General features: G+C 40.5%; 1 protein-coding gene across 3 annotated transcripts in view; it reads left to right on the forward strand.

Annotated features, from left to right (window-relative positions):
* Positions 1-25,502, forward strand: part of DCLK1 (doublecortin like kinase 1) — a 317,887-nt gene that overhangs the window by 224,758 nt on the left and 67,627 nt on the right. For all 3 annotated transcript variants that reach the window (XM_075919170.2, XM_075919169.2, XM_075919171.2), the window contains exons 5-6: positions 5,207-5,323; positions 18,903-18,997. In XM_075919170.2, the coding sequence (XP_075775285.1) occupies positions 5,207-5,323; positions 18,903-18,997 (212 nt within the window). The remainder of the gene's footprint in view (positions 1-5,206; positions 5,324-18,902; positions 18,998-25,502) is intronic.

Below are 25,502 nucleotides of genomic sequence, written 5' to 3' on the forward strand. Positions count from 1 at the left end.
TGTTATTTTAGTCATCATTTTACAGTTCTCTAGCTGGTATAATATATAACACATTGCTAGGCATTCTCACTGAAAAGCTATTATCTGGCATACTGCATCTTGGAACTGAGTTTTATGGCATTAGAACCATGTTGACTCCCTTTTGCTTTGTATTATTCTGCATATAATCAGCATTTAGATTCCGTGTCCTGCACCCTCATCAATCTACATTTGATAGTTGTGAGTGGAAATAATAGAGCTTTGCCAAACATTGAGTACCACCTGAACATACTCTGAAGTCACCTCTTATTTCTCTGCTCTCCTTTGGCTAAGCCTGCTCCTATGACCAAGAGTCAAGTGGCCTTTTTTTCTCCATTTCTCCATGTGGGTGCGGCTTTGTTTTTGTAGTACTCTCTGATTTGGTTGGGGGTGTGAGCGGGAGGGGAGAAAATAAGAAAAATTCATGCTGTTGAACATATGAATCACTGTGCAGTCAGAAAAGGGGTAATTCCATGTACAGCGGGTGGTGGGGGGGGGGGAGGGTGGGTTGCTTGTTTGTTTTTTCCCTTCTCCTTTGTCTGAAATTCCATTAACATTTCAATTTAATTGGAAAGGGTTTTTTTCTAATAATTTTTGAATCTAGTATACCTAGCTCTTTACCCTCCCCACACTGTCACATTTGGCTTAGTCCTTATTTACAGCTGTGCCCATTCTGAGATGATTAGTTCCATGAAGTGGAAACGGCTAGCTTACATTATGGTTTAGTTTTCGAAGTTGAGTTGTGGCAGCAGAATCACGTACATAAGCTTTGCAGCAAAGTCAAGACCTGTTAGTCTGAGTATCTCTGTTGCAAGCAAAGGCTTAGAGCTTTTCTGTGCTTACTGGGCAATTGAAACTGGTAATTTATTCCTCGGGGGTTGACTTAAGTGGGTCTAGTGAAGACCGTTAAGTTGACCACTGATGACTCTCTGGTTGTTTCTGTTATTCCCATTGGAATGAGATGCATAAGGGAAATAAATGGGAGAGTTTCTTCCATTGACTCCCTACAGTGGAGTCTTCACGGTAACTCAACCTAAGTTACATCTAGTCCAGCTACAATAGTCACATAGCTGGAGTTGGTAAGTTAGACCTGCCCTTAGTAATATACAACAGTGTTAAGTTCCTCAGTGGAAACTTAGGGCAGATCTACACCACCAGTTAGGTTGATCTAATTTACATTGCTCAGGGAATTGAAAAAACCCTCCACCTGTCAAGAAATTCAAGTTTTGCTGTTTTCACCGGTATTGTATCAACACCAATGCTGTGTCAACAGAAACTTAAGACTTCTCACTGAGATGGATTAATCTTGCTGATCAGAAGAGTGCTTTCTGATTGGCATAGCTTGACTTGACGAAGTGTGTTATATTGGCATGGTAGCACTGATGTAGAACTGTCATGTAGGCATGTCTTTACCCTTTTTAACTAGTGCTATTGCAATATTTGAAGACAAAAGTTGCATGACTCTTGTGTGTGCAGCAAAGGCACATATACCTGTGTGCTTAGCTTTTCAGGCCATGGTCTTAGCGTATAAAATCTCTGCATGTACTCACAGGAAATACAAAACTTGACAAACTTTGGTTGTAGCTTCACAATGATATTTAAAAATGGGGAAAAATGTTCATCTGTACAAATTTCAGGGCCTCTTGAGAGGAGGGGAAATGATACAAAAGCAGTTTTGAACTGAACTTGGTATGGTTTGCACAGCAAAAGGAAAGAGGTGGGGTAGAGGAGGAGGATTTCAATGTTTGACACCAAGGAGTAAAGAGAAGCATTTAAAGGTGATGTGCTCAGTCTCCAGTTGTTCACGTGTAAATTTTTCTTATTGGGGGGAGGGGGGGGGTTGACTTTCCTGGCCCTATTCAAATTAGATGTGATTGCTTCTTCATAGGATTATAATCTTTGTGGTGAGTGGAAAATTCAGCCATATGCTTTGAGGGAGAGGATTAACTTTTCTAATTTTCTACTTGTCCTTGGCTATCCAGATACCTAAGTTACTGGTACTTCACTGTGCTTCTTCTTACAATGGAGTCTTAGACATTTCTCCCCTTTTTTTATCCTGGTCCCAGATGTTTCTTCATATACTGTGACGTTATTTGTCATGTTTAGTCATGATTTTTCTGGACAATTTGCTGTATCCCCCCAGGACTGCAGTTGAAGGATTAGCATGACCTACACCCAACCCGAACATAGGGAGAAATAACATGGACAGGCGCTTCAATTCTTACTCTCTCTTCCTTAGTACCCATCACCTCCTGGCCTTCTCACTTACACTTTGCCTGAAGTGAAGGAGATAGCAGCTATGAGCACCTAAATGAGAGCTTTAACAATAGTGGAGCTTCTGTTTCCTTCTTATTATGGAAGCAGTACTAAGGTGCACAGTTAGAAATTACTTCACCAAATTTAAGACTTTTTAACTCTTCATTGGACAACTGATATTTCTATGCAGATTTTCAGGATAAAACTACTCAGATTTAGAGAATTATTTTAAAATATTCCCATTTTTGCCCTGGGAGTCTAACTTCTTTGTTGTTTAGACTCTAAACATCAGTAAGACATTTAAACACAATAATTCACATGCAAATTAGGTCTCATAACATCTTTGAGGGTTTGTACTGCAATGCAAGAACCTAAATCCAGCCTCATATGCCACCTATGTACACACAAGGCAATCCAGTATCAGAGGGGAAGCCGTGTTAGTCTGAATCTGAAAAGCGGCGAGGAGTCCTGTGGCACCTTATAGACTAACTGAAGTGTTGGAGCATAAGCTTTCGTGGGCAAAGACCCACTTTGTCAGATGCATGCACCTTAATGCATCTGATGAAGTGGGTCTTTGCCCATGAAAGCTTATGCTCCAACACTTCGATTAATCTATAAGGTGCCACAGGACTCCTCGCCGACATGCATGCATCTGATGAAATGCGTCTCTGCCCACGACAGCTTATGCTCCAACACTTCGGTTAGTCTATAAGGTGCCACAGGATGCTTCGCTGACAAGGCAATCAGTTCACATATGTAGGTAATAAATATATGATGATTTTGTTGCAGTCAGAATTAATATTGGTGCAAGAAGGAAAAATGTTGTCTGCATTGTATTCTTGACCCATTAGAAGTGGAAGGAAGTTTTATATGTGATAGTGTCAACACAGGTATTAATATACAGTAAGGAAACTAGATAGTTCCTTGCTTTTAAGAGACTATATGTGAGGTATTTGCACTTGTCAAGGGAACTAGACTGTAGTCTAACAGTTTTGGGTGATGAGATTTGTCTTCATTAGTGGTTTGCATAGTACCTATTAACATAATATCTAAACACATTTCCTTCCTCACTAATTAGCCAGTGTGGATATGTATTCAAAATATTCTATATTTATAGGGTTTTTTTCCAGTATGCATCATTAATGGCATAATGCCATAAAAAACAAAGAATTTGGCTTGCCATGTTATATTACCTTATATTTTAAACCTTGACCTAAAGAACTTCCTGTATTTGACATGTGCAAAAGGTTTTTGGACCTGTATTTAGTGTGAAGTTTCTCTTGTATTACTGGTTTCAGCTAGCAATTACCTTTTAAGAATCTCTTTCAGAACAGAGAAAATGCATCCCTCATTTCTGCTTAACACAAAAAGAAGAGCGTGAGTGTTAGTTTGTTTTTTTTCTTCGAGGCTCTCTTTTCCTAAATAGCAGTCTCCTCCAAACATTTCTCTAGTAATTCATCAATTCCTCCTCCCCTCATTCCAGTAGTTTGAAGTCTTGAAAATTGTTCAGAAAGCCACAAGCAATACACCTTATTGAATCCCTTTTTGATAGATATGGTACAGTGGATCATCTGTGCTCGATTCTCCTTCCTTGTTGTCTAAACTATGTCTCAGTGCCACTGATTGACTACAGGGACAAATGATGTACGTATACAATCTGTGTTTTGGCCAGTGACATCAAAAAGCTTATTTGTTTCTCTTAAAAAAAATTTGGAAGAAACCTGTGGGAAGGAAAATGGGGAGACAGTCCTGATTTACAAATAAATTGGTGGATCAATTTCTCTTAAATAGGAAAGTGTAGTGGCATCATCTCTTCTATTCCTATCTTGCCTAAAAAGCCTTTTTTTCTCTTTTTTTTTTTAACTCTGTGAAGTGTCTGGTGATTAAATTTGTTGCCATTATGACTGTAAGCTCTTGGCTTTCATACACATACATTCTCTCTATGCTCAGGCCAATAACCATTTTGCAGGCATAAATGCAAGAGCTGTGTGGGTGGATATAAACTCTAACCTGAACAGCCGTGTTCTCAAGTGGGAGGGTAATTTTGCCCCTTCAGTGATTTTACTAATCTCTTATGAGCAAACAGTGCCATTTCCCTCAACCTGTGATGAATTGCATGTGCCACAGAGTTGGCTGTTGCTCACCAGATACTTAACCAGGAGCAATAACCTTGCTCCATTTTTCTTAAACCTTTCATGAGAGATGGACACCTGCATCATATCGGGTAGTCTAATAGTTTGATACATAAAAGCAGTCTTCAGGTTTGTTTACCTGGAAAACACTGTACACATAAATAAACAAAATATTTGAGTCCGTATCTTTGCAGTATTGTATTCACCATAGAGTGTCAAAAGCTTGAATTTTTATTGAACCCGGACCGAGGGCCCATTAATTTTTTCCTTTCCCATAAAACTTCATATGGGGAATGAAAATAAGGATGTGTTAAATCAGTGGTGAGCAACCTGCAGCCCGTGGGCATCATGTGGCCCACTACAGTTCTACTTGTTGACCCCCGTCTGCTCCGGTGCATGGGGGCACTGGAGCCCTGCACTTCCTACTTCTCCCCCCTCCCTCCCAGCACTTTTGGAGCATGATGAATCAGCTGTTTATCTCTGTGCAAGCTCTGGGAGGGAAAGGATCAGGAAACAGCAGATTCATGGTGCTCAGAAGTGCTGGGAGGGAAGGGGAAGCATAGGAGGTGTGGGGCTCCAGTGCCTCAGTGCACGAGAGGCATGGGGGAAAAGGGACGTAAGAGGGGTGCGCGGGCCACAGGTTGCCCAGCACTGGCAATCATGAAGACCACTGATTTGAAGGAGGGCCACTCACTAGGCTTGGTTGCCCATTGCTAAGTTAAATGTTTGTGCTTTCTTTGCTCAGGTTTGCTTTGCTGGTTTCCTTACCTGCTAACTTGTACAGTTTCTTTGTTTTTTAGAATGTCGGGTAGTGAAATCTACTTCCTATACCAAAATAGCTTCAACATCCCGTAGGAGCACCACCAAGAGCCCAGGTCCATCTAGACGGAGCAAGTCTCCTGCATCTACCAGCTCAGGTAAAGCAAAGGAAAAATGTTTCCAATAGCAGAGGCAAATGTTTTTGAATGCAATTTGTAAAGTGTTAACATCTCTGAGTTTCTTGCAAGATACTGTACATAAACAATACTTTACACTAAAATATAACCATTTGCATCAGACAGTTACCTCAATATTTGAGACACATTTATTTTCTAATATAAATGATAGAAAAATACCTGTATTGCAAAATCTTAAATACCAAAACGTGGTAATTACTGTTCTACAGTAGTTAATCATGTTTATTATAGTAGTGCCTGACAAAGAATGGCTATACACCGTGCAAACACAATTTCTATCAGTCTGAGCTGTGTTTTCTTGTCTTTTAACTGTTTCACCCTAAGCAAACCTACCCCTGCTCCCCAAAAATTATGGAACTGACATATTTGCTGCCATCACATTGTTGACCCTGCTAATGTATTCTACCACTTTCCTCTCCCCATGTCCATCTGGTCTATTTACACTGAAAACTCTTCTGTCTACTAGTCTGCCAGATATCCTAGTTTGACTGAATCTCATTGTTTGAACACTGTTTCCAGTGAACTATGTGGTCAGTTTAGGTCCAAGGAATATGACACAGCAGAAGGAGAGGAATCCTGCAAAGAGCTAATGGGATGAAGTATTGATTGTGTGGTTAGCATTAAATAATGTTTATAGGAGACAGTTGTTTATTCAGACAGTTTTTAAAGCGTAGACATGGAGAACTTAATAGGGTGGATTTGTTCTTTATTTCTTCCATGAACATAAACTGGTACCATGAAATTTATAGGCAAGGAGAGTAGAGTTAAATCAGATTTTACAAAGTGAGGGCGTATTAGCTGTTGTATTGGCTCCTCACTGATAGTAAGGCCAAGCTTATGGATGAAATTATCTTGATGTATACATGATTTGCAGAATCCATTGCGAATGGCAAGGATTTCCTGTACTACATTGATGTGTGCACTAACATTTCTGTGCAAAGTCTCTTCCCCCTCGCCCCCCAACCTCTTACCTCTCAGGTACCAGGGGCACTCAGTCTGCAGAGCATGCCCATGGACAGAAGAGGGCCCTGCTGAGCCTCAAGTTCCACTTCTCCCCCCACCTCCCCTGAACTCACCTAGGAGTCTGTCAGCTTGGACACATCCCCCTCCTGATGCTGGTGCTGTATGCTGGTGCCTTGGTCTCTGGCCCTAGTGCTAGCCTTGTCCAGTCCCTCCCCCTGGAGGCACACTCCCCATGGGGTTAGCATTGAGGGTGGAGCCTGGGGCAGCATTGCACAGTTCCAGCAGCAGGGAGGTACAGTTGGACTCATGGACCCTAAGCTAGGGTTGGCAGTCCCAGCCTGTGGATTGGGGAGGGGGTGTCCCACCCCAATTTAGGTATGCTTCAAGTAGATGCTGCCATAAATCCTACTGTAACAAGTGGGTCCCAGAGAGTATCAATTGTTGAGAGTATCAATTCAGGGTGAATTGCTTAGAGACAGAGTTGTCACTGCTTTGGACTGGGATTCCTCTACTAAAAGGCACACCCAACCTGTTATAAAGAGCACTTCTGTTCCACCACTCTGGTTAACAAGAAATCATGCAAGCAATTCCCTCAGACATTCCAGTTCTATTGGGCTGCCACCTGTAATACTCCTTATACGTATGAGAGGTTTTAAAAACCAGTCTCATCAAATGAAAAGATTCTTCTGATCCCAAAGGGCCAGTTGCATTCCAAGGCTTTCTCCAAAACTATGCTCTTGCCAGTCCTTTAGGCCTTTAGATTATAGATTTTGTTCAAGTTTGCTGGTGCCATGGCATCTACTGTCTCATTCCCATTGTGTCACTAGCACCATCTAGTCACATCGCCTGCCCCCATCTTGACGCTAGGTAGCCATCTTGCCAATTTTCACATTCTGCCCTAAAGCATGGGGATACTAAAGCTTCTCAATGAAACATTTTAAGGACAGTAAAATGGGAAAATATCAGTTTTCCCTAACTCACTTTGATAAATGGATGCTTTATTTTCCCTGAAATGTTCCAAAACAATGCAGCCTAGTCAGATAGTTGACATGGAAAAGTTCATTCTAAAATATGAAAGTAAATAAAAACAGGATTTTATGATGAAAGTATTAAGCAATGCTATTTTCACCATCTATAATTAGGAAGTGATTTCCATAGGAGCAGTCATCATTCAGTACTGAGCAAAAAGGGTAAAGTTTTCTTTATTGTTTCAACAGGAAAGTGTAATGTTTGCACAGTCTTATTTTCACTGAGTTGTCGTAACAGAGCCATGTTTTGTTGTTTGCAGTTATTTATATTTTAAAGTAGCTTCTAAATTATAATGCCTTGCATTTGACCTTTAGCAGAATTAATTGCTTGTCTGTTTTACCTCTGCGCTATTGTATTTGTAAATAGGATATAATAAGTAATACTGAAGACTTTAATTTGAGGACATTATTTAAAAAATAAACCCTATCGAAGTGTAATAATTATTTGCCAGTACCTTGTACAAAACCCTCAGACAATATAAATGTGCTGTTTTTGTTACAAATGACTCAGAACAGCAAATAACAATTAAGCTACACTTGCAATCATATGTAGAAATATCTTAAATTAAAATTTAAATTTTATCCTCTTTGGTTACTGAACTTGTATGTTCATTCCTTTTGGAGAAGAAATCATTGTAAAACCAGGAGTGCTCACTTTCTTTTTCAGCTATAAGTTTGGAGAAATATATTGTGCAGGGATTTAGAAGAGAGAGGTCACCCATAAATAAAAATGCACCATAGAGGCAAGCACCAGTAATTGAGGAAGATAACATGTCCCATTGCCACCATCTTTTCTCAGAGACAAGAAACATTTTACATGCTTAAGACGTGATTAAAAAGTCTGCTCATGGTATGTGGGTATGCTTTTAATGGAAATGGAAGCAAGTGCTCCTTCAGCTTCATGATGAGTTATATACAACTAAACAACCAACAACTGCACTTCGATTTTTATAGGATTTAGAGAAATTTTTCTAAAAGTTCAAACTAGTGCATTTTCTGTTGTTTTTATATGCCTTTGACATACTAGAGGCCATGCTCTGAATTTGCAGACAGCAGAAAACAGGCATTGCTGCTTCACTGTTGTGTAATTTGGTTGTGTATTATAGTTGGAAGCCCCAGAGTGATATCGGAGCCCCAATCTGTCCATACCCCTTTTTGAAAGTCAGTACCTATCCTGAACATGTTATCTACAGAAACCAAACAGACTAAGGGTGAGAGGAAAGCGACATACAGAGAGGTGCAGTGATTTGCCAACGTGGCATCAGAGGGCTTATCTCAGTCTAGTACCCTACCCATTGGACCCTGCTGCCTTTGTCAATTTTGTAATGTTTTCAAAGTCTATATAATACTTTGTGCCCTTTTATTGTTGTTAAATATTTCAAGGGTGTAGGATAGCTTAAAAATATTTCTGGTCCTGTAGAATGAAAAGTCAAATTTTATTCAATATCCTTTTTACCAGCAATCAGAATTAGTAAATGTTTGAAGGCTGTTCAGCAGCTTGTATGGAATGAGTTGATGGCTTCAGGCTAACTAACAATATCTGTGTTGGCAGCCTGTTCACAGGTTAAGCACATGAAGAATTAGATCCTTCGTTTCCTGGTCATGATTTTTAATTTCACTGATGGTAAAGTGGGGCAGTTTGTGTTACCATTGCCTGTGTATTGCACCTTTTCTTTGAGTTTAAGACTGAGGCTAAATCCTTTTGATTAAAAAAACTCTCAGTTTGAGTCTCCAGGACAATCAGCTAGCTAGTTACCTTTCATTAAATCAAATTTAATTACAAACCAAAACACCGCCCCCCCGCCCCCCAAAACTCATTCTAAACTCTTTCTTTCCCAAAGGTACCGTATATTAGCGTATATAACCCACAGGTTATACACATTTTTACAAACCCCGTCCCCTCTCCCCCATGGGGTATAATGTCTGAGGGGTATACAAGTTTATTTTTACTCATAAGCAGCTCTATCCCATTAGCTGGGTCATCTCTGCTCCACTGTAGGGAGAGCCTGACAAGTTTCCAGTGTGCCTGCGCTGTGCTCTCTGTTCCCCCTCCCGGAGAAGGGTGGGTTGCATCTGGCTGCAGCTGCGCAGGGTCTGGGCACGAGTGCGGCTCCCCTCTTGCAGGCTGGTCAACTTGCCTGTGCTGCACTCTACGTTCCCCTCGCTGGCAGAAGGATGACTACCTAACAAAAGATGGGTGGAATGCAGGACATTGGCATTTTATCCTGGTATGTGCAATTACCGTGAATTAGCCTATAGAACCCACGGGTTATACACGTCTGTGGGTAATCTAAGTTGTGTGGTTTTTTTTTTTTTAACACAGCAAAGAAAAACCACGGGTTAAACACGAGTGCGGGTTATATACTCTAAAACACCGTACTTCAGTGCTGTGAGAAGAGATGTTATTCAAGAATGCCATTCCTGTTAGATTAAAAAAGTCCCATTTGACTTTAATTTAGCAAGTGGTATAATTAAGTCTTTATGACCAGGGTAGCTTACATGGTATCTATATTCTTTGTAAAGCAGACAAGGTTCAAAAAGAGTGTATAAAGTATAGTAGATTACTTAGTGGCATGTGTTAAAAAAATTGCTTCAGTAAAGGAATCCTATATAGGTTGAACTTCTCTACTCTGTTACTCTCTGGTTCAACAACATCTGTGGTGTAGCATGTTTTTCTTTTTGTTAGTTGGATGTCCACTTACCATGGTCTCATAAAGTTTGTTTACAGCCACCAGTCCTGTAAACTGTGGTGTTATTTAGCTTTGATTTACCCATAAATGTCTTCTAAGAGCCTAGTAAGCAGTGGAAGTGTTAGTAATGCTGCTAGACAATATTGACCTTCCGTGGTTTGGCAAATTCTCTGGTTTGGCACCAGTCAGGTCCTGAGTCTGCTGGACTAGAGAGGTTTCACCTGTACCAAGTTTCAGTGCCAGTTTAAAATTGTATACATCTATAAAGAAAATAGGGCTTCTGCAAGCACAGATGGGATCGTAATGCGAGCAGCTGTAGAATTAGTACTTATCCTTTCCTTTACTGTATAAAAGGACATTTTAATTTGCTTTGTGATTTCCTTCTATGGCCCTTAGCCATCCCAGTGGCCATTCTTCTTAAATCACCTTGGTCAGATATATCTCAAGAAGTACTTTTAGGTTCCCAAAGCTGGGACTTAACAAATCAGATTGTCTTCAGTGGGATCACATGCAGGGCTGGATTAAGACCTTTAGAGGCCCTAAGCACTGAAAAGATTATGGTGCACTCCCATATGTAATTCAAAATAAAAACAATACTATACTATAAAATCTCTCTTTTTTTTTTTTTTTTTTTTTTTTTTGCTTTGCTGGTGCCCTAAGCATGTGCTTAGTCTGCCTGTTGGGTAATCCAGCCCTGATCACATGTTTTTACCACATTATTATTGTATTTAATTGACTTTTTTTCATAAGTATGTTGAAGCAAAACTTTCCCTGCAGCCCGGTGTAGATTAGTGAAGTAACCCTACATTCTTATGGATATCAAGATGTTGTTCATCATTTATCCTGAAGAAACTAAAGGTTGACATTTATTTAACATTTTATAGCTATAATCAAATCAAGACATAAGATGGGGAAATGGAGATGTTTAGACTGAGATTTTTCAAAAGAGCCTAAAAAGTCTCAGAAGGATAGACATGTTAGTCTGTAACTTTAAAAACAAAAAGTAGTCCTGTGGAACCTTGAGATTAACAAGACATAGATTATATCATGAGCCTTTGTGGGCAAAATCCACTTCTTCAGATGAGCTTAAGTGGAGAAAAAAGGGGAGACTCAGAATTTATAACAGGAAAAAAATGGGAAAGGAAAAAAAAAGTACCTGTAATTACAGTGCCAGTGTTAATGAGGATGACTGAGTGGATTACAGTGCCAGTGTTAATGAGGATGACTGAGTGGGCTGGAAGTGTCCCATACTTAGCTTTTGATGTCAATGAGGTGTTAAATGTAAGGAAGGCTGGTTTTATAATGGGCCATCCAGTTAATGTCTTTGTTCAGGCCCAAGCAAACAGTGTCAAATTTGCATATGAAGGTCAATTCTGCACTGTCTCTCTGTAGTTGGCTTGTGAAATTCCTTTGTAGAAGAATGGCTTCTTTTAATCTATGATTGTGTGCCCTGGCAGTTTACAATGTTCCCCTACAGGTTTATGTGTGTTACCATTTCTGATATCTGACTTGCATCCATTTATCCTTTGTTGTACAGACTGTCCAGTTTAGCCAGTATACATGCCAGAGGGGCATTGCTGGCCTTTGATGGTATAGATCACTTTAGAGGATGTGCAGTTGTATGAGCCTCTGATGTTGTGACTTATGTGGTTAGGTTCTGTGATGGTGTCACTTGTATAAATGTGTGGACAGAGTTGGCAACAGAGTATATTGTAGGGGCAGGTTCCAAGGTGAGTGTGTCTGAGGTATGCTGTGTGGTTGCTGGAAAGAATTTGTTTCAGGTTAGGGGGTTGTCTGTAGGCAAGTATTGGCCAGTCTTCCAAGGTCTGTGAATGAGGAAGAGAGATGGAAACTAAGACAGAGTTGAGTTGTAACTTAAAAAATCCTAACCATAATCGGTTAACAGAGACTGGTTTTTTTAAGTCCAACTCGCAAAACACCTGAAAAGACATATTTCTCCTACTTTCTCAATAGCTGATGATCAGTTGTAGGTAATTTTAACTTGACACACTACATTGACTTAGCAGACAAACTCATAGATGCCTGAAGAACTCATAAAAAGGAGAGAGGATACAAAGGCCAATTAGTCATAATTTAGGGCAAAATACCAATGCAGACAATACCATTTTTTATTCCATCCTGTAAGTGTTGTCTACTGTGCATGGCCTTGTATTTTGGGATTTACGTTTGACCCCTTTCTGGGATTTGTGTATTTGTCACCATGGTCACTCTGGATCTTGGAATTATTTTTCCAGAGGAGGGACCTTCTTTTGCTATACTGAGACTGATCTTTACCATTCACATTCCTAGACTTTTTTCACAAAAGCACCACAATATTAGTTTAGTTTCGCTGCTCATCCATTCCTGCCAAAAGTGTTTTTATATTGAGATAGCAGACTTGAGGAAAAGTCCACGTAGAGAAAATATACTGTTTTTACCTCTACAGCTAGTCAACATAAACCTGATATTGATCCTTGAGGCTTGGCCTTGGCTAGATATACGGTAAAAATTACAGTTCCTTGTCTCCATCTAGGCTGTTGCATGGAAATCATTTATTTGATGTAACACCTAAAAGACCTACATACAATTAAAATACAATAACAGAAGGGGGAAGAAAACCACAAGGTACATTTTGTTCCTTAACTATTTTAAAATGATGTCATCTTGGAGAGTGAAAGTGTTTGTGAAGGAGAGAAACAAATTGAAGATGTTGCCAGAATGATGGATTAATGTCCATGACACTATATATGTTACTGAGATTATTATAACTTTTTCTAAAACCGATATATATTTAAAATGTGAGTGTGTGATGTATTCTCTTCTGGAAAAAGCCTCACACAACACCCTTCTTTCCCTCTTTTCAAACATTCTTTCATGTTTGGCAATCCTTATCAGTGAGCACAAAATAATCAGCCAAACACAAATGTTTTACAGTGTGCAAGATGTTCAGATTTCATTAGGTAGTATGATTTTTAGTACAGTATGCTGGTAATTCCAGATCGCCAATAGGACACTCAGAAACTTTAAGTCTTATTCATTTTTTTTTAAATTAAGGTACAGGTTTTAAAAACAAATTATTTGCTGCAGTATGCAGGCAACCTCCTAATTCATTTACAATAGTGTCACTTGTTTTTCCATTAATATGATTAGATGACATCAGTTCTCAAAGATTATATTTTGTTTAGATCTGTAGCGCTGTATGTTTTTCCATTTACTAGTTAAGACACAAATCTTTTCCATGACAACCTTACCCACAGGCAGGATCTGGTCTACCAGGGTTAGCTCCTAGCAGGTCCCACTCCTATGTTTACCTTTATGGCTATAGGTACCAGAAATCACAGCTCCCATTAGCTGCAGATCGCCATTCCCGGCCAATGGGAGCTGCAGGAAATAGTGTCCCTGTCCGTGCCACTTCCCGCCACTCCTATTGGTTGGGAATGGTGATCCTCAGGCAATGGGAGTTGAGATCTCCTGTGGCCATGCAGAAAAATACAGTGGTGGCTGCCTGCCAGGGGCTAACTCTGCCAAACCGCCACTGTGTTATTGCCCACCCCTGCCTTACGGGGTTAATCAGGCATAATACAGTAAGAGCAAACAATAAGCAAAGGGTTTCACATGTGTGCATACATGTACTCAGTGCTGCCAAAATCATTTAATAGCGTTACAGTTTAATTAGCTATTGATATGTAGTTAAGTATGTTAAATTTGGTCTTTAAAGTGCTACATGACTGCTTTTTTTGTTTTACCGTGATTCTCCTGTGAGTTCTTCACTTCAGGTGTTCATATGTTCCTCTGCTTGTAATCAGAGATTTGTGGTAACAGTGCTTGGTTGCATCATACATGCATGTTGACCATCTTGTGCTGGCATAGGCGGTTTCTTGGCACTATGCAATCTAACCCCTCTCAGTTCCTTCTCTACCACCTTTGGCTTGAGTCAGAGCATCTAGCAGTGCTTCTATGGCTAATCTTATTAGCATCGTTTTCTTTAGTTAGACTTAAGAAAAGCTAAGTATGGTTAGTTCTTTTCTCCCAGTTTGATTTCTCTTCCCTCCAAAAATATTTTTCCTTAACAGCAGAAACCTGAATTTCTGGTCTGACAGAATCTTAATTTTCCCCTAGGGAGGGCAGAAAAGCCTGGTTTCAAAAGCTGCCTCACCTGTAGATTTTCATTACCTGTACCAGATTGGCTCTCCCAGTGTGTTCATTACCTCAGTGAGACACACAGACTTCAGGCATGCTTGCAGGGCCACTACCTGAAATTCTGGACTAGAAAGGCAAGAGACTTACAACTTAAATGCTTCCTGATAAAGAAGTCTCTACAGCCAGCATCTGAATCCGAAGCATGGACCCCCACCCTGCATAAATCCGCAGCAGCCTCTGACAGAGGCTCTTCCTAGCTCAGACTAAAGTCCATACTGCCAAGAAGATGGCAGAAAAGCAGGCTACAACTTCCCCAGAATCATCCAAGAAATAGCTTTCTCCAAACAGTCAAAATCTTACTGAGCTGACTGCAGTGGGACCCTCCAGTACCATGAGAGCAAAAGACCCCAATTGAGCTATCTCTGATAGCAGTAAAAGGGAAAACCAAAACCAATGCAAAAGGCGGAGCCGAATAGACACTCAGCACCACATGGCTCTACACCACTCAATGCCAGAACCTTCCCTTCTCATCACCAATGTCGTTGGGCATGGTCAGTACTAAGTCACTTCACCTCAATCTGATCCCCCACTCTCCAGTGACGAGGAGAATGAGGACAAAGGGTAATTATACTCTTCACACCATTCTTCCCCCATCCAGGTGTCAATCAGACCACTGCACAGGGCATATTACACTGGGCACAAAGATCAACAGTGGAACAGGCATCCATTGATACCACCATTGCATCTTCCACCATAGTGGTCTTATTGGAGTATATGGACAGCATTGCCCCTACAACATCATAAATATCCCAGTCCCTCGTCCTCCTCCCCAGAATGAGCTCACATTATTCATCCTGGCCTTCCGTACCAGGACCATGTGAGCCTCCAGAAGAGGTGGCCAGAGAGGAGAAAACCTCTGACCAGGAGATGGGACCTGCAGTTCACTTTTCATCATCTTCTCCTGACGACACTAACATGCCCCTACTTCCCAAAATAGGGGATGATTTGAAAGAATTTTAAGACCTCTGTAAGAGAGTCATGAGCTCATTGAACATCTCACTGGAAGAAGTCCCAGAGGCACAATATAAACTACTAGACATCTTACAGATATCGACTTCTTCCAAAATCACTCTATCCTGAATGTAGCAATTACAGAACCAGTTAAGTCAATTTGGCAGACCCAAACAACAATCCTGACCATGTGCAAGAGGTCTGACTAAAAAACACTATGTGCTAGCAAAGGGAACAGAATTCTTCTTCTCACACCCCACACCACCAAATTCCTTAGTGATAGATGCAGTTAACAAGTGAAGCAGGTAACAACACCCCTAAAACATGCTGAATGACAGAGACTGGAAGAGACTTGATCACTTCTGATATAAGGCCTACTCTTGATGACTCTACACCTTAGGATTGCCAATTATAGAATCGAATAACTGGAAGGAAGCTTAAAGGATCATCAAGTCCAGTCCCCTTCATTCATGGCAGGACCAAGACCATCCCTGTCAGGTGTCTGTCTGGCCTGCTCTTAAAAAATCTCTAATGATGGAGATTCCACGTCCTCCCTACCTAATTTATTGCAGTGGTTAAGCCACATATTCCACCACTTTTCAAAGATAAGTGGCTCAAATATCTCCTCAGTCAACTTCTTGAGTATTCTAGGATACAATTCATCAGGCCCTGGTGATTTGAAGACATCTAACTTGTCTAAGTGGTTTTTAACGTGTGCTTTCCCTTTTTTAGCATCTAAACCAACCCCATTTTCACTGGCATTCACTATGATAGGTGTCCAGTTAACCCACCTGACATGGGTTATTCACAAGATCAGACTGGACCTAAATTCCCCGTAAGTTGCATTGCTGCACTGCCATACAGCTGCCTATTTAGTGCAGTGCAGGGGCTCAAGGAAGCTGGATAGGGCAGAGATCAGTGGCAGCCTCAAAAATTAGGTTTACAGGATCTTTCGAAAAAGGGTTTTATTTTTGAAAGATCCCCATCTAAACAGCTATTTTTCTATTGAAAAGCCCCATTTCGAAAAAAATCAACGGCTGCCATTATGCAAATGAAGTGCAGACATTTAAATCCCGGCTTTATTTGCAATTTTGAAGTGTCTAATTTACATCCCTGGGATGTAGTCTAGACACACCCAGAGAGATAGGGAGGAGCAGAGACTGGGCATGAATCAGCCAATTCACAGTGTTCTGAAAATGTTGGGAGGGAGGGGGAAGAGAAGGGACAGGGTGTATTTGGGGGAAGAGGCTGGGTGAGGGTTTGAGGGACAGGGTGGAGTTGGGGCAGGGGTTGGAGCAGAGGGGAGGATGGAGCAGCCTGTGGCAAAATGAGCAGATATACACATTTAAAGCCACTACTTTTGCTGGCAATTTAATTTGCCCCAATAATGGACTGCTTTGTGTTGGAAAGGTAAGAAGGAGAATCAAGTGTAAAGTATTTAATATTATTGGGGGTTAATGTGCATGCCCAATTTCAATCATGTGGCCCATTGAGATGAAGTTGGGCCACTCATACAGCCCACTTACTAGCTTTGGTTGCCCATCACTGATCTAAATCATTTAGAATTTCTTAAATAGTAGTCAGAACCTTGAATTTCACCCTGACAACAGCCAGGTATAAGACTGTCTCATCAGTTTAGAAGGTTTTCTGCATTACTGTAGCTTATGCTTTTAAATGGCTTTCACATTTATACTCTCATAGACAATGTTGCAATAGTTTAGCCTTGATTTTAAAAAGAACAAACATATTTGAAGATTAGACTCAAACTTCTTCTTTTTAATCTCTCTCGCTTGTTTCTCCCTACTTAAACACCATATATTCATGCAGCACCTACATGTTAATAGAGCTAGTTTGTCACAGAAATCACATTGATTCCTTCCTCAAGATACTGTATGAATTTCCATAAATATGTGAATGTGCTACATGCTTCCCCATCACTGTGCTGATACATATAACCCATTACCCTTGCTATGAACTAAACCTTAAGTCAAGTGAAAAATGTGTCTGCAAAAGCAACCTATTTACATGCAAATTAACCTTTTCTCATCATTCCTGTGGATACCACAAAGGTATTTTACACGTTTACCTTAACAAATGCATTGCAAAAGGCAGATACTGAGATGCAGCAGTATGGTGCTCTTTAGTTCTGATGCTTTATAGCCTGTTTTATAATGCTCTCTAGAGCAGTATCCGAAGATAAATGTATGTGGGCCTACTATTTACCACTGAGATATTTGCTACATTAAGAAAAATCTATTAAAATACCCACTGCATTCTCTGAAGGATTTATCAGTTGCTAGACTGCCAGTCAGCCAAGGATATATACAAGAGTTATTGTCATTTTGATTTTCAGATGAGTCATTTGCTATATTGCCCCCAAAGGCTCCTCATTATGATTCAGTGCACAGCCTATAAAATTGCTTAGGTTTTCTGGGCTTCATGGAATCAGAGTGGGGGTTGTAGTTGCTCAGCATTCTGAAGCAGCGGCTTAATGTTTAATTGACACCTTTGATGTAGCCCTAAGACACCACCTGCACCTCCCACTGCTGCTCGGAAGACGTCAGCCTTACGCAGAAAAAGCTTCTGCTTATGAGTCCTGCATCTCATTCAGCTCACTCTGTGAGCAGCCTGAGCTATCCTTAACTAATCCCACCCCTTCTCATTTCTGCTACAGCTTGTCTTAGTACAGGGCTAGCATTGTTGTGCTTGCTGTTGACAGGTTAAACAGTAAGACTGTGTCCATGTTAGAGCTCATAGAAGGTAAGTTAAATGCCTTATTGATACCTTAGTATGTAAATATTCACACAAGATTGAGAATTCAGATGTCTAGTTGCTGATTTTTTTCTGATATTGATAATATGGATTTGTTAATATGGCTGTGTGTGTAAAGAGATACATAAAAGCATTTATTTCTTTAAAAATATTATTGACATCCTATATGTGATCACTTTGTAGTACATTAGGATACTCTTTGGGTATTAGCTATTTGTGAATATAACAGAGCATATCTTACAAAGGCTGAAAATGCTTCTTAAAATTAAATACACTGAAATATTCTGAAGGAGCTTACTATTTAAGTAAGTGATGGTTTGGTATAATGTATAGTTGAGATTTTATGGCCAGTTCAATGATATGTCTGAAGTCCATCAGAGTTAGTTCTGAGGTGATGTTTAGGTCAGATAGTAATGCAAAAATGTCTTCAAATATGTGAAGGATTAACAGCAAGCTTCAGTGATTTGTTCTTGCAAGCAGGGTTGCTTTTTATTCCTAGTTGGTAGCACTGACAGGCATAATTAGGGTTTAAATATAGGTAATATTTGTTAAGGCAACAAAGCATTATGACTTTCCATGATAGGCATGCATAGGCACTATAGAATTAAAAAAAAAAAGAGAAAGTTCATCACCATTGACTTAAACAATCATTTTAGAGTGGCTGCATATTTGTTTAAGCACTGTATAAATTGGCAGGGTCAGAATCACAGTGCAGAAAAGCAGTTTCTTTCTGCACTACGTTATTTAACATTTACAAATCTTAAAGAGTGAATGGTTCCCTTAAGAAAACATAAATAGAATTAAGACATGATTATTAATCATTTTCCTCTGCTTTTACTCTACAGGTACCATGAGTCAAACTTTTATTTAATCATCCTGTTTGTTTGTTTGTTTACTTACTTACTTACTTTATTTATTTATTTATTGTCCTTCTAGTTAATGGAACCCCTGGTAGCCAGCTTTCTACTCCCCGCTCTGGGAAGTCTCCAAGTCCATCTCCTACCAGTCCAGGAAGTCTGCGAAAACAGAGGGTAAGGAAACAAGGAACTGATTTTTGACACTGACTGAGCAAGGATCTAGCATGGGTGTCACCAATATTGCCTTCCTCATAAGTGTTCGTTGCACCTAGCCAGACATATGGGGAGAAGGGCTTGGCTACAATTCTTGTTGTGCCTGTTACACAACTGGAATGCAGCAGCTCTCCACCTTTCAGAATGTGTGTGCTGGGTAATGGCTTATCTTTAAGAAGAATAAAAGAGATCATTGCTCTTGTGTTCAGAACACTTCTATGTCTTTGTGTTTGGCCAAGCATTTCACAATTGAAGGAAAATGTAGACCTCCTAAAAATTCCATAATTTCATTTTGGCACCCCAGCTTTAATTGTGGGGCAAAGTGAGGAAGTGCTCTGTAGAATTTAGCTAAATTGTCATGACCATATATAATAGCTTTTTGCTAGATCGGCCAAAGTGGCTCAGTATCAGGGCAACGGTAGAATGAATTAGTGCATTGGAGGCCCAGGATCATAATTAGATTTTAAATTCCAATAACAAAAATCTAGGGAGACTACAATACATAGCGCACCTAACCATTCAGCGCATCCCTGTAGCATGATGGTGATAGCTGTGTTATTGCTGTAGTAATCCCTCTATTAACAGAACATGTTTGGGTCAAGATAGTATTCTCCTGTATGGGAGTTGGCCATGGGCAGGTCAGTGCTGTTCACACTGATTTAATTAATTGCATCAGTCTAGCGAGAATGAAACATGTCTATTTATCGTCTCTTCTGACATTATCTCAACTGTGGTCTGCAGGCCTTAGAAATCTTGAGTCACTGCACCATGTCTCAGTGTGGCTTACAAATGCAGTTGCACCCAGACTTTCTCATCTCCTTCAATTTTAAATAAACTACGTATTAGCTCCCTATACCTGTGAAATAGGAAGTCATAAGCAAACCTGAGAGAGTGTGAGACTTGAAGCCTCATTTTAGTAGGTTTTGGATGATTCAGGACACAGGTAAGTGAGAGAGTGAGTTTCATGTGGTATGAGTTTTGCCTGAAGCCCCCTCCTTGGCAGCAGTGTTATCATGGTCCTTAAGATCTGACTTCCAAAGTTTATGGATTAACTGTTAATAAGTCACTGGGAACCGGGAAAATATCATCAGAATTTATGGAATTTCACACTGATATTGCGGGTCTCCATCAAGGTGGATGGCATCAGCAGCCCAAACGAGGCACTTATTGGCTCTGGGGCTGCCTGTTTTCCTGGATACATCTCAGTCTTTTCCCTCTCCATCACTGATGGGGTTTTTTCCCATCAGGAAGGGCAAAAGACACTTTCTTCTATGTTCGTTGGGAGAGGGTCGAAAGGAAGCATCTTTCTATCTTTCCATGCCAAGTGCATCACATCAGAGTGTTTTTGAGATGCTGCAATTACACAGGGCTTTAAACACTCTGTGGTGGTGGTATGACCAACATGTTCAGCAAATTGGAAATTATCTTTTGAAATTCAAGATAAACGAAAATAGCAATAACTCTCCTGTAAAAAGGTCAGGTTCTGCCTTCAATAATTGCAAGCAGTCCCACTGACTTCAGTGGGAGTTACTGGGAGTTACTTGTGTTCCTGTGCACAAAATGTGTCCCAGAGCTTTGTTTGAAGTCAAAGAAGAGAAGAAGGCGGGGTGAACAAACCCTGTATTATGTGGTTGGTTTTTTTTAATATGGAGACAAAATATGTGTATATATGCAGAAACATATGTGACCCAGAGGCACCGAGACTGACAAGGGAGAGTGAATTCTGCTCTACAGCCTTAGCTAAGAGCCAGTTAGCTTTTAGCTCATGTGGTAGAGGCTAATGATGTTATCCCCTAAGGTCAAAGTCCCAACTGCCAATGACCACGTTGTGTCGGCTTGGGCTTGTCCAGGATCGAGACACGTGGCACAGGTTGTCACCTGTGCAGCCTCACTACGTGACATTCTGACAGTGGCAAGAAGAACTGTGTCAGCTAGCCTTGGAGAGGAAAACCTAGAGGTTAGAAAGGAGAGGCCAGCCCAGAGGCCAGTCTGCAACAAGCTGACTTGTCAGATGATGCTGTGCAGTCTGCTCTTAAGGTGCTTCTACCCAGCAGTACCCCAGATCATGCGATGCTGGAGGCAGAGAAAGGTCTCACTGAGCTAGTCCAAGAAATGACTGCCCTCTAGAAACGGAGCCATGTGAGAATAGGACAACTGGAGTCACAGGTGCTGCAGCAAGGTGCAGCAATGTGGCAATACCCCAAAGTTCTGGATGAGAAAGTGGTCGAAGTACCCCTTATGTTTGTGTCTGTAGTCCCAGAGGTTGTTTCATATGCCACTGTTGTGAACAAGAAGGCCACATAGCATGTGGCTGCTGGCAACCCCCTCAGCCTCTTCTCATGGTGTCAGGACAAAGTGAGGCTCCTGATTTAAACTGCTTACGTCTAACACTGAGGCACAGGTGAAAGCTGTAGAGCTGGGGAGACGTCTTCCCCCAGTAGCATCAGTGTGCACAACTTACCAGCATACTCTGCCAGCCACAAACTGGCATTCCAGCCTGATGGGACCCTTGAATGAGGGAACTGAGGAAGTGAATGGTATCCTGTGCAAGACCCTAATTGATACAAGGTCACAGGTCACAACCATCTCAGAGGATTTGTGGAGAAACCACCCTATTTTAGCCAAGTTGCATCCTATGCTTATAGATAGCCTAATAGTGGCCAAGGAGTCTTCCATCAAGGAGTGATCAAATTAGATTTATCTTTTCCTGGCCAAACCTATAAGGGAGCCCCTGACTTTGTGGTGCCTGGGACAAAGTGCTGCCAGGGAGTCCCCATGTTTTTAGTGCCACATGTCATCCTGGTTCGGTGTCTGCTGTTGTGGCTGAAGCATGGCCTATACTATTTAAAGTGTTCAGCAACTTTGCCAGTCTGCTAGAATTGTCCTGTGGAACCCCAAGTGTGAGAGAAGAAATGGGGAACACTTTGGAATTTAAATGCTACGAAGAAAAGTCAGCTGTAGCTTGAGGAGTTTCTCCCCACTGAATACCAAAGGCCTGCTGCAAATATTATGGGTATTCATGCTTCTCAAAAAAAAAAAAAAAAAAAAAAAGATCCTCAGAGTCTTTTTTTTAATTGAAAGGGATCATTTGCTTCGACTGCATTATCAGTCTGGTGACTTCCCTTTCAGTCTTAATTGAAAGTGGCAACCTAAGTGTAGGGGTCGCTACCATCACCCCTTATTATATTTGTGCATATACTTTTAAAAAATGAAGTTTTGGCCTTGTTGAAGTCAATGAAAGTTTTGCCATTTGCTCCTATAAAGCCAGGATTTCATGTTATTCATGAAAACCCACACTATTAAAACCTTCAAGTATATGATTTTAAACACTCAGAAGTCAGGAAATGGAAAAGCAAGTTTCATCCTCACCTATTTGTATACAGGTGGCACAGACCTATCTTTCTGTAACTATGCAACATCCATTGAAATCAGTGAGTGTTGTGCATTAATATTTCAGGACAAGATTGGGCTCACTCCATAGGCAAATGACATTTAACAGTATAATTAGCAATCCAGAACAATTCTGTATGTGCGACATAGACAATTTAATACAGGTTGAACCTTTCTAGTCTATCACTCTCTGGTCTGGCAACATCCGTGATGCAGCATGATTTTAGTTAGCTGGATGTCCACTTATCTTGGGTGGGACACAGTTTCCCACAGTCCCATAAACTTTGTTTACAGCCATGAGTGCTGGCTCTAAATGGTCTGTGCTGTTATTTCACTCTAATTTACTCTTAAATGTTTTCTAAGAGCCCACTAAGCAATAGAAGTGTTTTAAATGCTTCTAAACAATATTGACCTCCCATTGTTTGGCAAATTCTTTTATTTGCCAAATCGGTGAGGTCCTGATGGTGCTGGACTACAGAGATTCAACCTGTATTAATAAGAGATCCTGCATTTCCTGTCTAAAATTGAAATCTTAATGTTAGAGTTACTGTTCATACTTAGTTTACACCAATTTTGAAAATAGAAAATGAGCTTAGTATTTTAATCTCTAGTGTGTACTTCTACAGCTACATAGTTGAAAATCCATATAATTGAGGAATGCCACAGGGGAGGCAGGGATAGTCTGTGTGTTGTTTTTGTACAACTAGGGTGACCAGCCACGGGGTCCACTCACCAGTAGGGTTGTCTAGTCCTTGAAACTTGGGGGATCTTCTCTTTTGAAGTCCAGTGCCCCTTCTGCTTCTTGCTGCAAGCCCAGCCGTCTCTTAGTATCTCTGTGACTCAGTGCGCTCTGTCATCTTAGGCTGGTCCTCTGGCTAGGCCACTATACTCCCCTTCTCATGGTATCGAAGTCTTTCCTTGCCGATGGCCACTTCCCTGATGGCGCCACTTCCCCAGTGATTAACAGGGGAACCTTGGCTTGGGCTCACCCTCTACTCTCAGTGCCATGTCAGGGTCCCTCTAATCAGCAGCATCCAGCTGCACCATCCTAAAGCTCATTGCTTTTTCCCCAAGTCCTAAACCTTTTGGCTCCCCTTTTCTCTGGGTTTGCCAGCCCAACTTCCCTCCTCCCAGGGAGTAAATGCAGACTAGATTCCATAGCCTGACCAACATCTTCTTTCCTCTGGGAAATGACTGCAGATTTCTTCCCTCTGGCCTCCTTTCTGTTATCAGTACTCTGGCTTCATAGACGCCCCCTCTTTTCCTGCACAGGTGAGCTTCCCTTAATTAGGGCTTACCTCTCAGCTGAACTGTTCCTGAGCTAGCAGCCTAATAAGTTAATGTGTCCCTCTGGCATACACTAACCCCTTCAAAGTGATTGTGAGGAACACACCCCATCATATCTCCTCACTGACAAATAGGTGCATTTATGTGCTTTGCACTTCAGAAATACCAACACATAATGATATGTACCTGTGGAAGAAATCTGAATAAGATAAATAGTTGCATTAAGATTAGTAAGGACTATCTGTTTACAGTTATGCCTCAACCTAGAGTGGTTACTAAGACAGGGACACATTTAAAGCGTGATTTCCTGAACGTGGGGTTTGTTTTGAATGCTGTATGCATTCATGCAAACTGGTGATTTATGAGCACTCTTGACTATTGAGGCCATACATGCATGTGAAATTCCAGACTTGTGCACCTACAAAGAAAACACAAATGTTCATGAGTTATGGTCTTTAAAAAAAATCAAACAAAAGCATAAAAATTCCTTAAATATTCCTTTTTTGTTAGTCACAATTTTTAGGATTTTTTAAATAGAATAATAGTCTCCTGAGGGGAAAAATATAGAATTATATTACTGCTGAGTCATCACCATTTTCATCTGACGTGATAGTGGTGTCTTTGTATGATTGAAGGTTTCAGCAGTGTATGTCTTGTATTTGTTTTTAATATTTGTAAATCCATTTCATGTTTAAAAGAGTGCTAGCATGAAACTCACGGTATCCATGCTCTTTTAGGGTGCATCTACACTGCACCCAGAGCTCAAAATTAGCGTAGCTTATTTCGAGTTAATTTCGAAATAGCTTATTTCAAAATTTGGCGCTGTCTACACAGCACTTATTTTGAAATAAATCACTATTCTGAAATGTCCTTTACTCCTTTTGGAATGAGCTTTACAGGGACTTCGGAATAGCAAGCCCATTATATTTTGAAATAACGGGTGTGCTGAAAAGACGCGGAATAGCTATTTCGGGATACTGCCAGTATCCCAAAAGAGCGCTGCAGTGTAGACATAGCCTTAATGAGTTATTTTATATAGGGGCATGGTAAAGCACTGGAGAACACAGAATTAATTTCCTCCCTTTTTAGTTCAACACTTCTACTTAATTCACCTTGAAATGATGCTCTATTATGTACCCTTCTGCTTGGTGAACTTTTTCTTATATTGCATATCTTTGTGAAAAGTGTTGTCTTATGTAGGCTCGATGAGGCTACCTATTACACTCCCACACCTCTGGCATTTGAGGATTATCTGATCAGTCAGAGGATGCTTAGAGTGGGTGTTGAAAAATAGAAGTAAAGCTTCTCTCTCTCTCTCTCTCGCTCCCTGCTGACATGAGCTTGTTGCTTGGCTACCATCAGAAAGAGCCAGTGACTAGAGATTTTATATGCTGTTTTTTTACTGAATAAAAAAATTGTGGAAAAAAGCAGCACTGCTGTCAAATAGTATTGTGCATGCAGCTGCAATATTAACAGTTAGCTGTTTTAGGACCAAATATTTATGGGCCAATGCTACGTAGGTTCAGTAGCTTTTAGGTCTTGATGACCTTATACTATAAGGTAAGTGTTTACTTATCTGCTACTGTTTAAGGAAGAAACAAAAGGATAGTATTACTTGCATTTGATATTGCGAAGTCCCAAAACTGGTATGAGGTTCTTAAAAGCATTCATATATTGTTTTATTGCAGGGGTCTTCATTACCTAAGGATAAAATAAATTGCCATTTAAAGTATTTCCTATTGACAAAATCTAGACTTACTTACATTTCTAAGGCTCTGATTTAAGACAG

This window comes from Pelodiscus sinensis, chromosome 1 (genome assembly GCF_052426305.1).
Source record: "Pelodiscus sinensis isolate ZL-2025 chromosome 1, ASM5242630v1, whole genome shotgun sequence".
Classification (NCBI taxonomy): Eukaryota; Metazoa; Chordata; order Testudines; family Trionychidae; genus Pelodiscus; species Pelodiscus sinensis.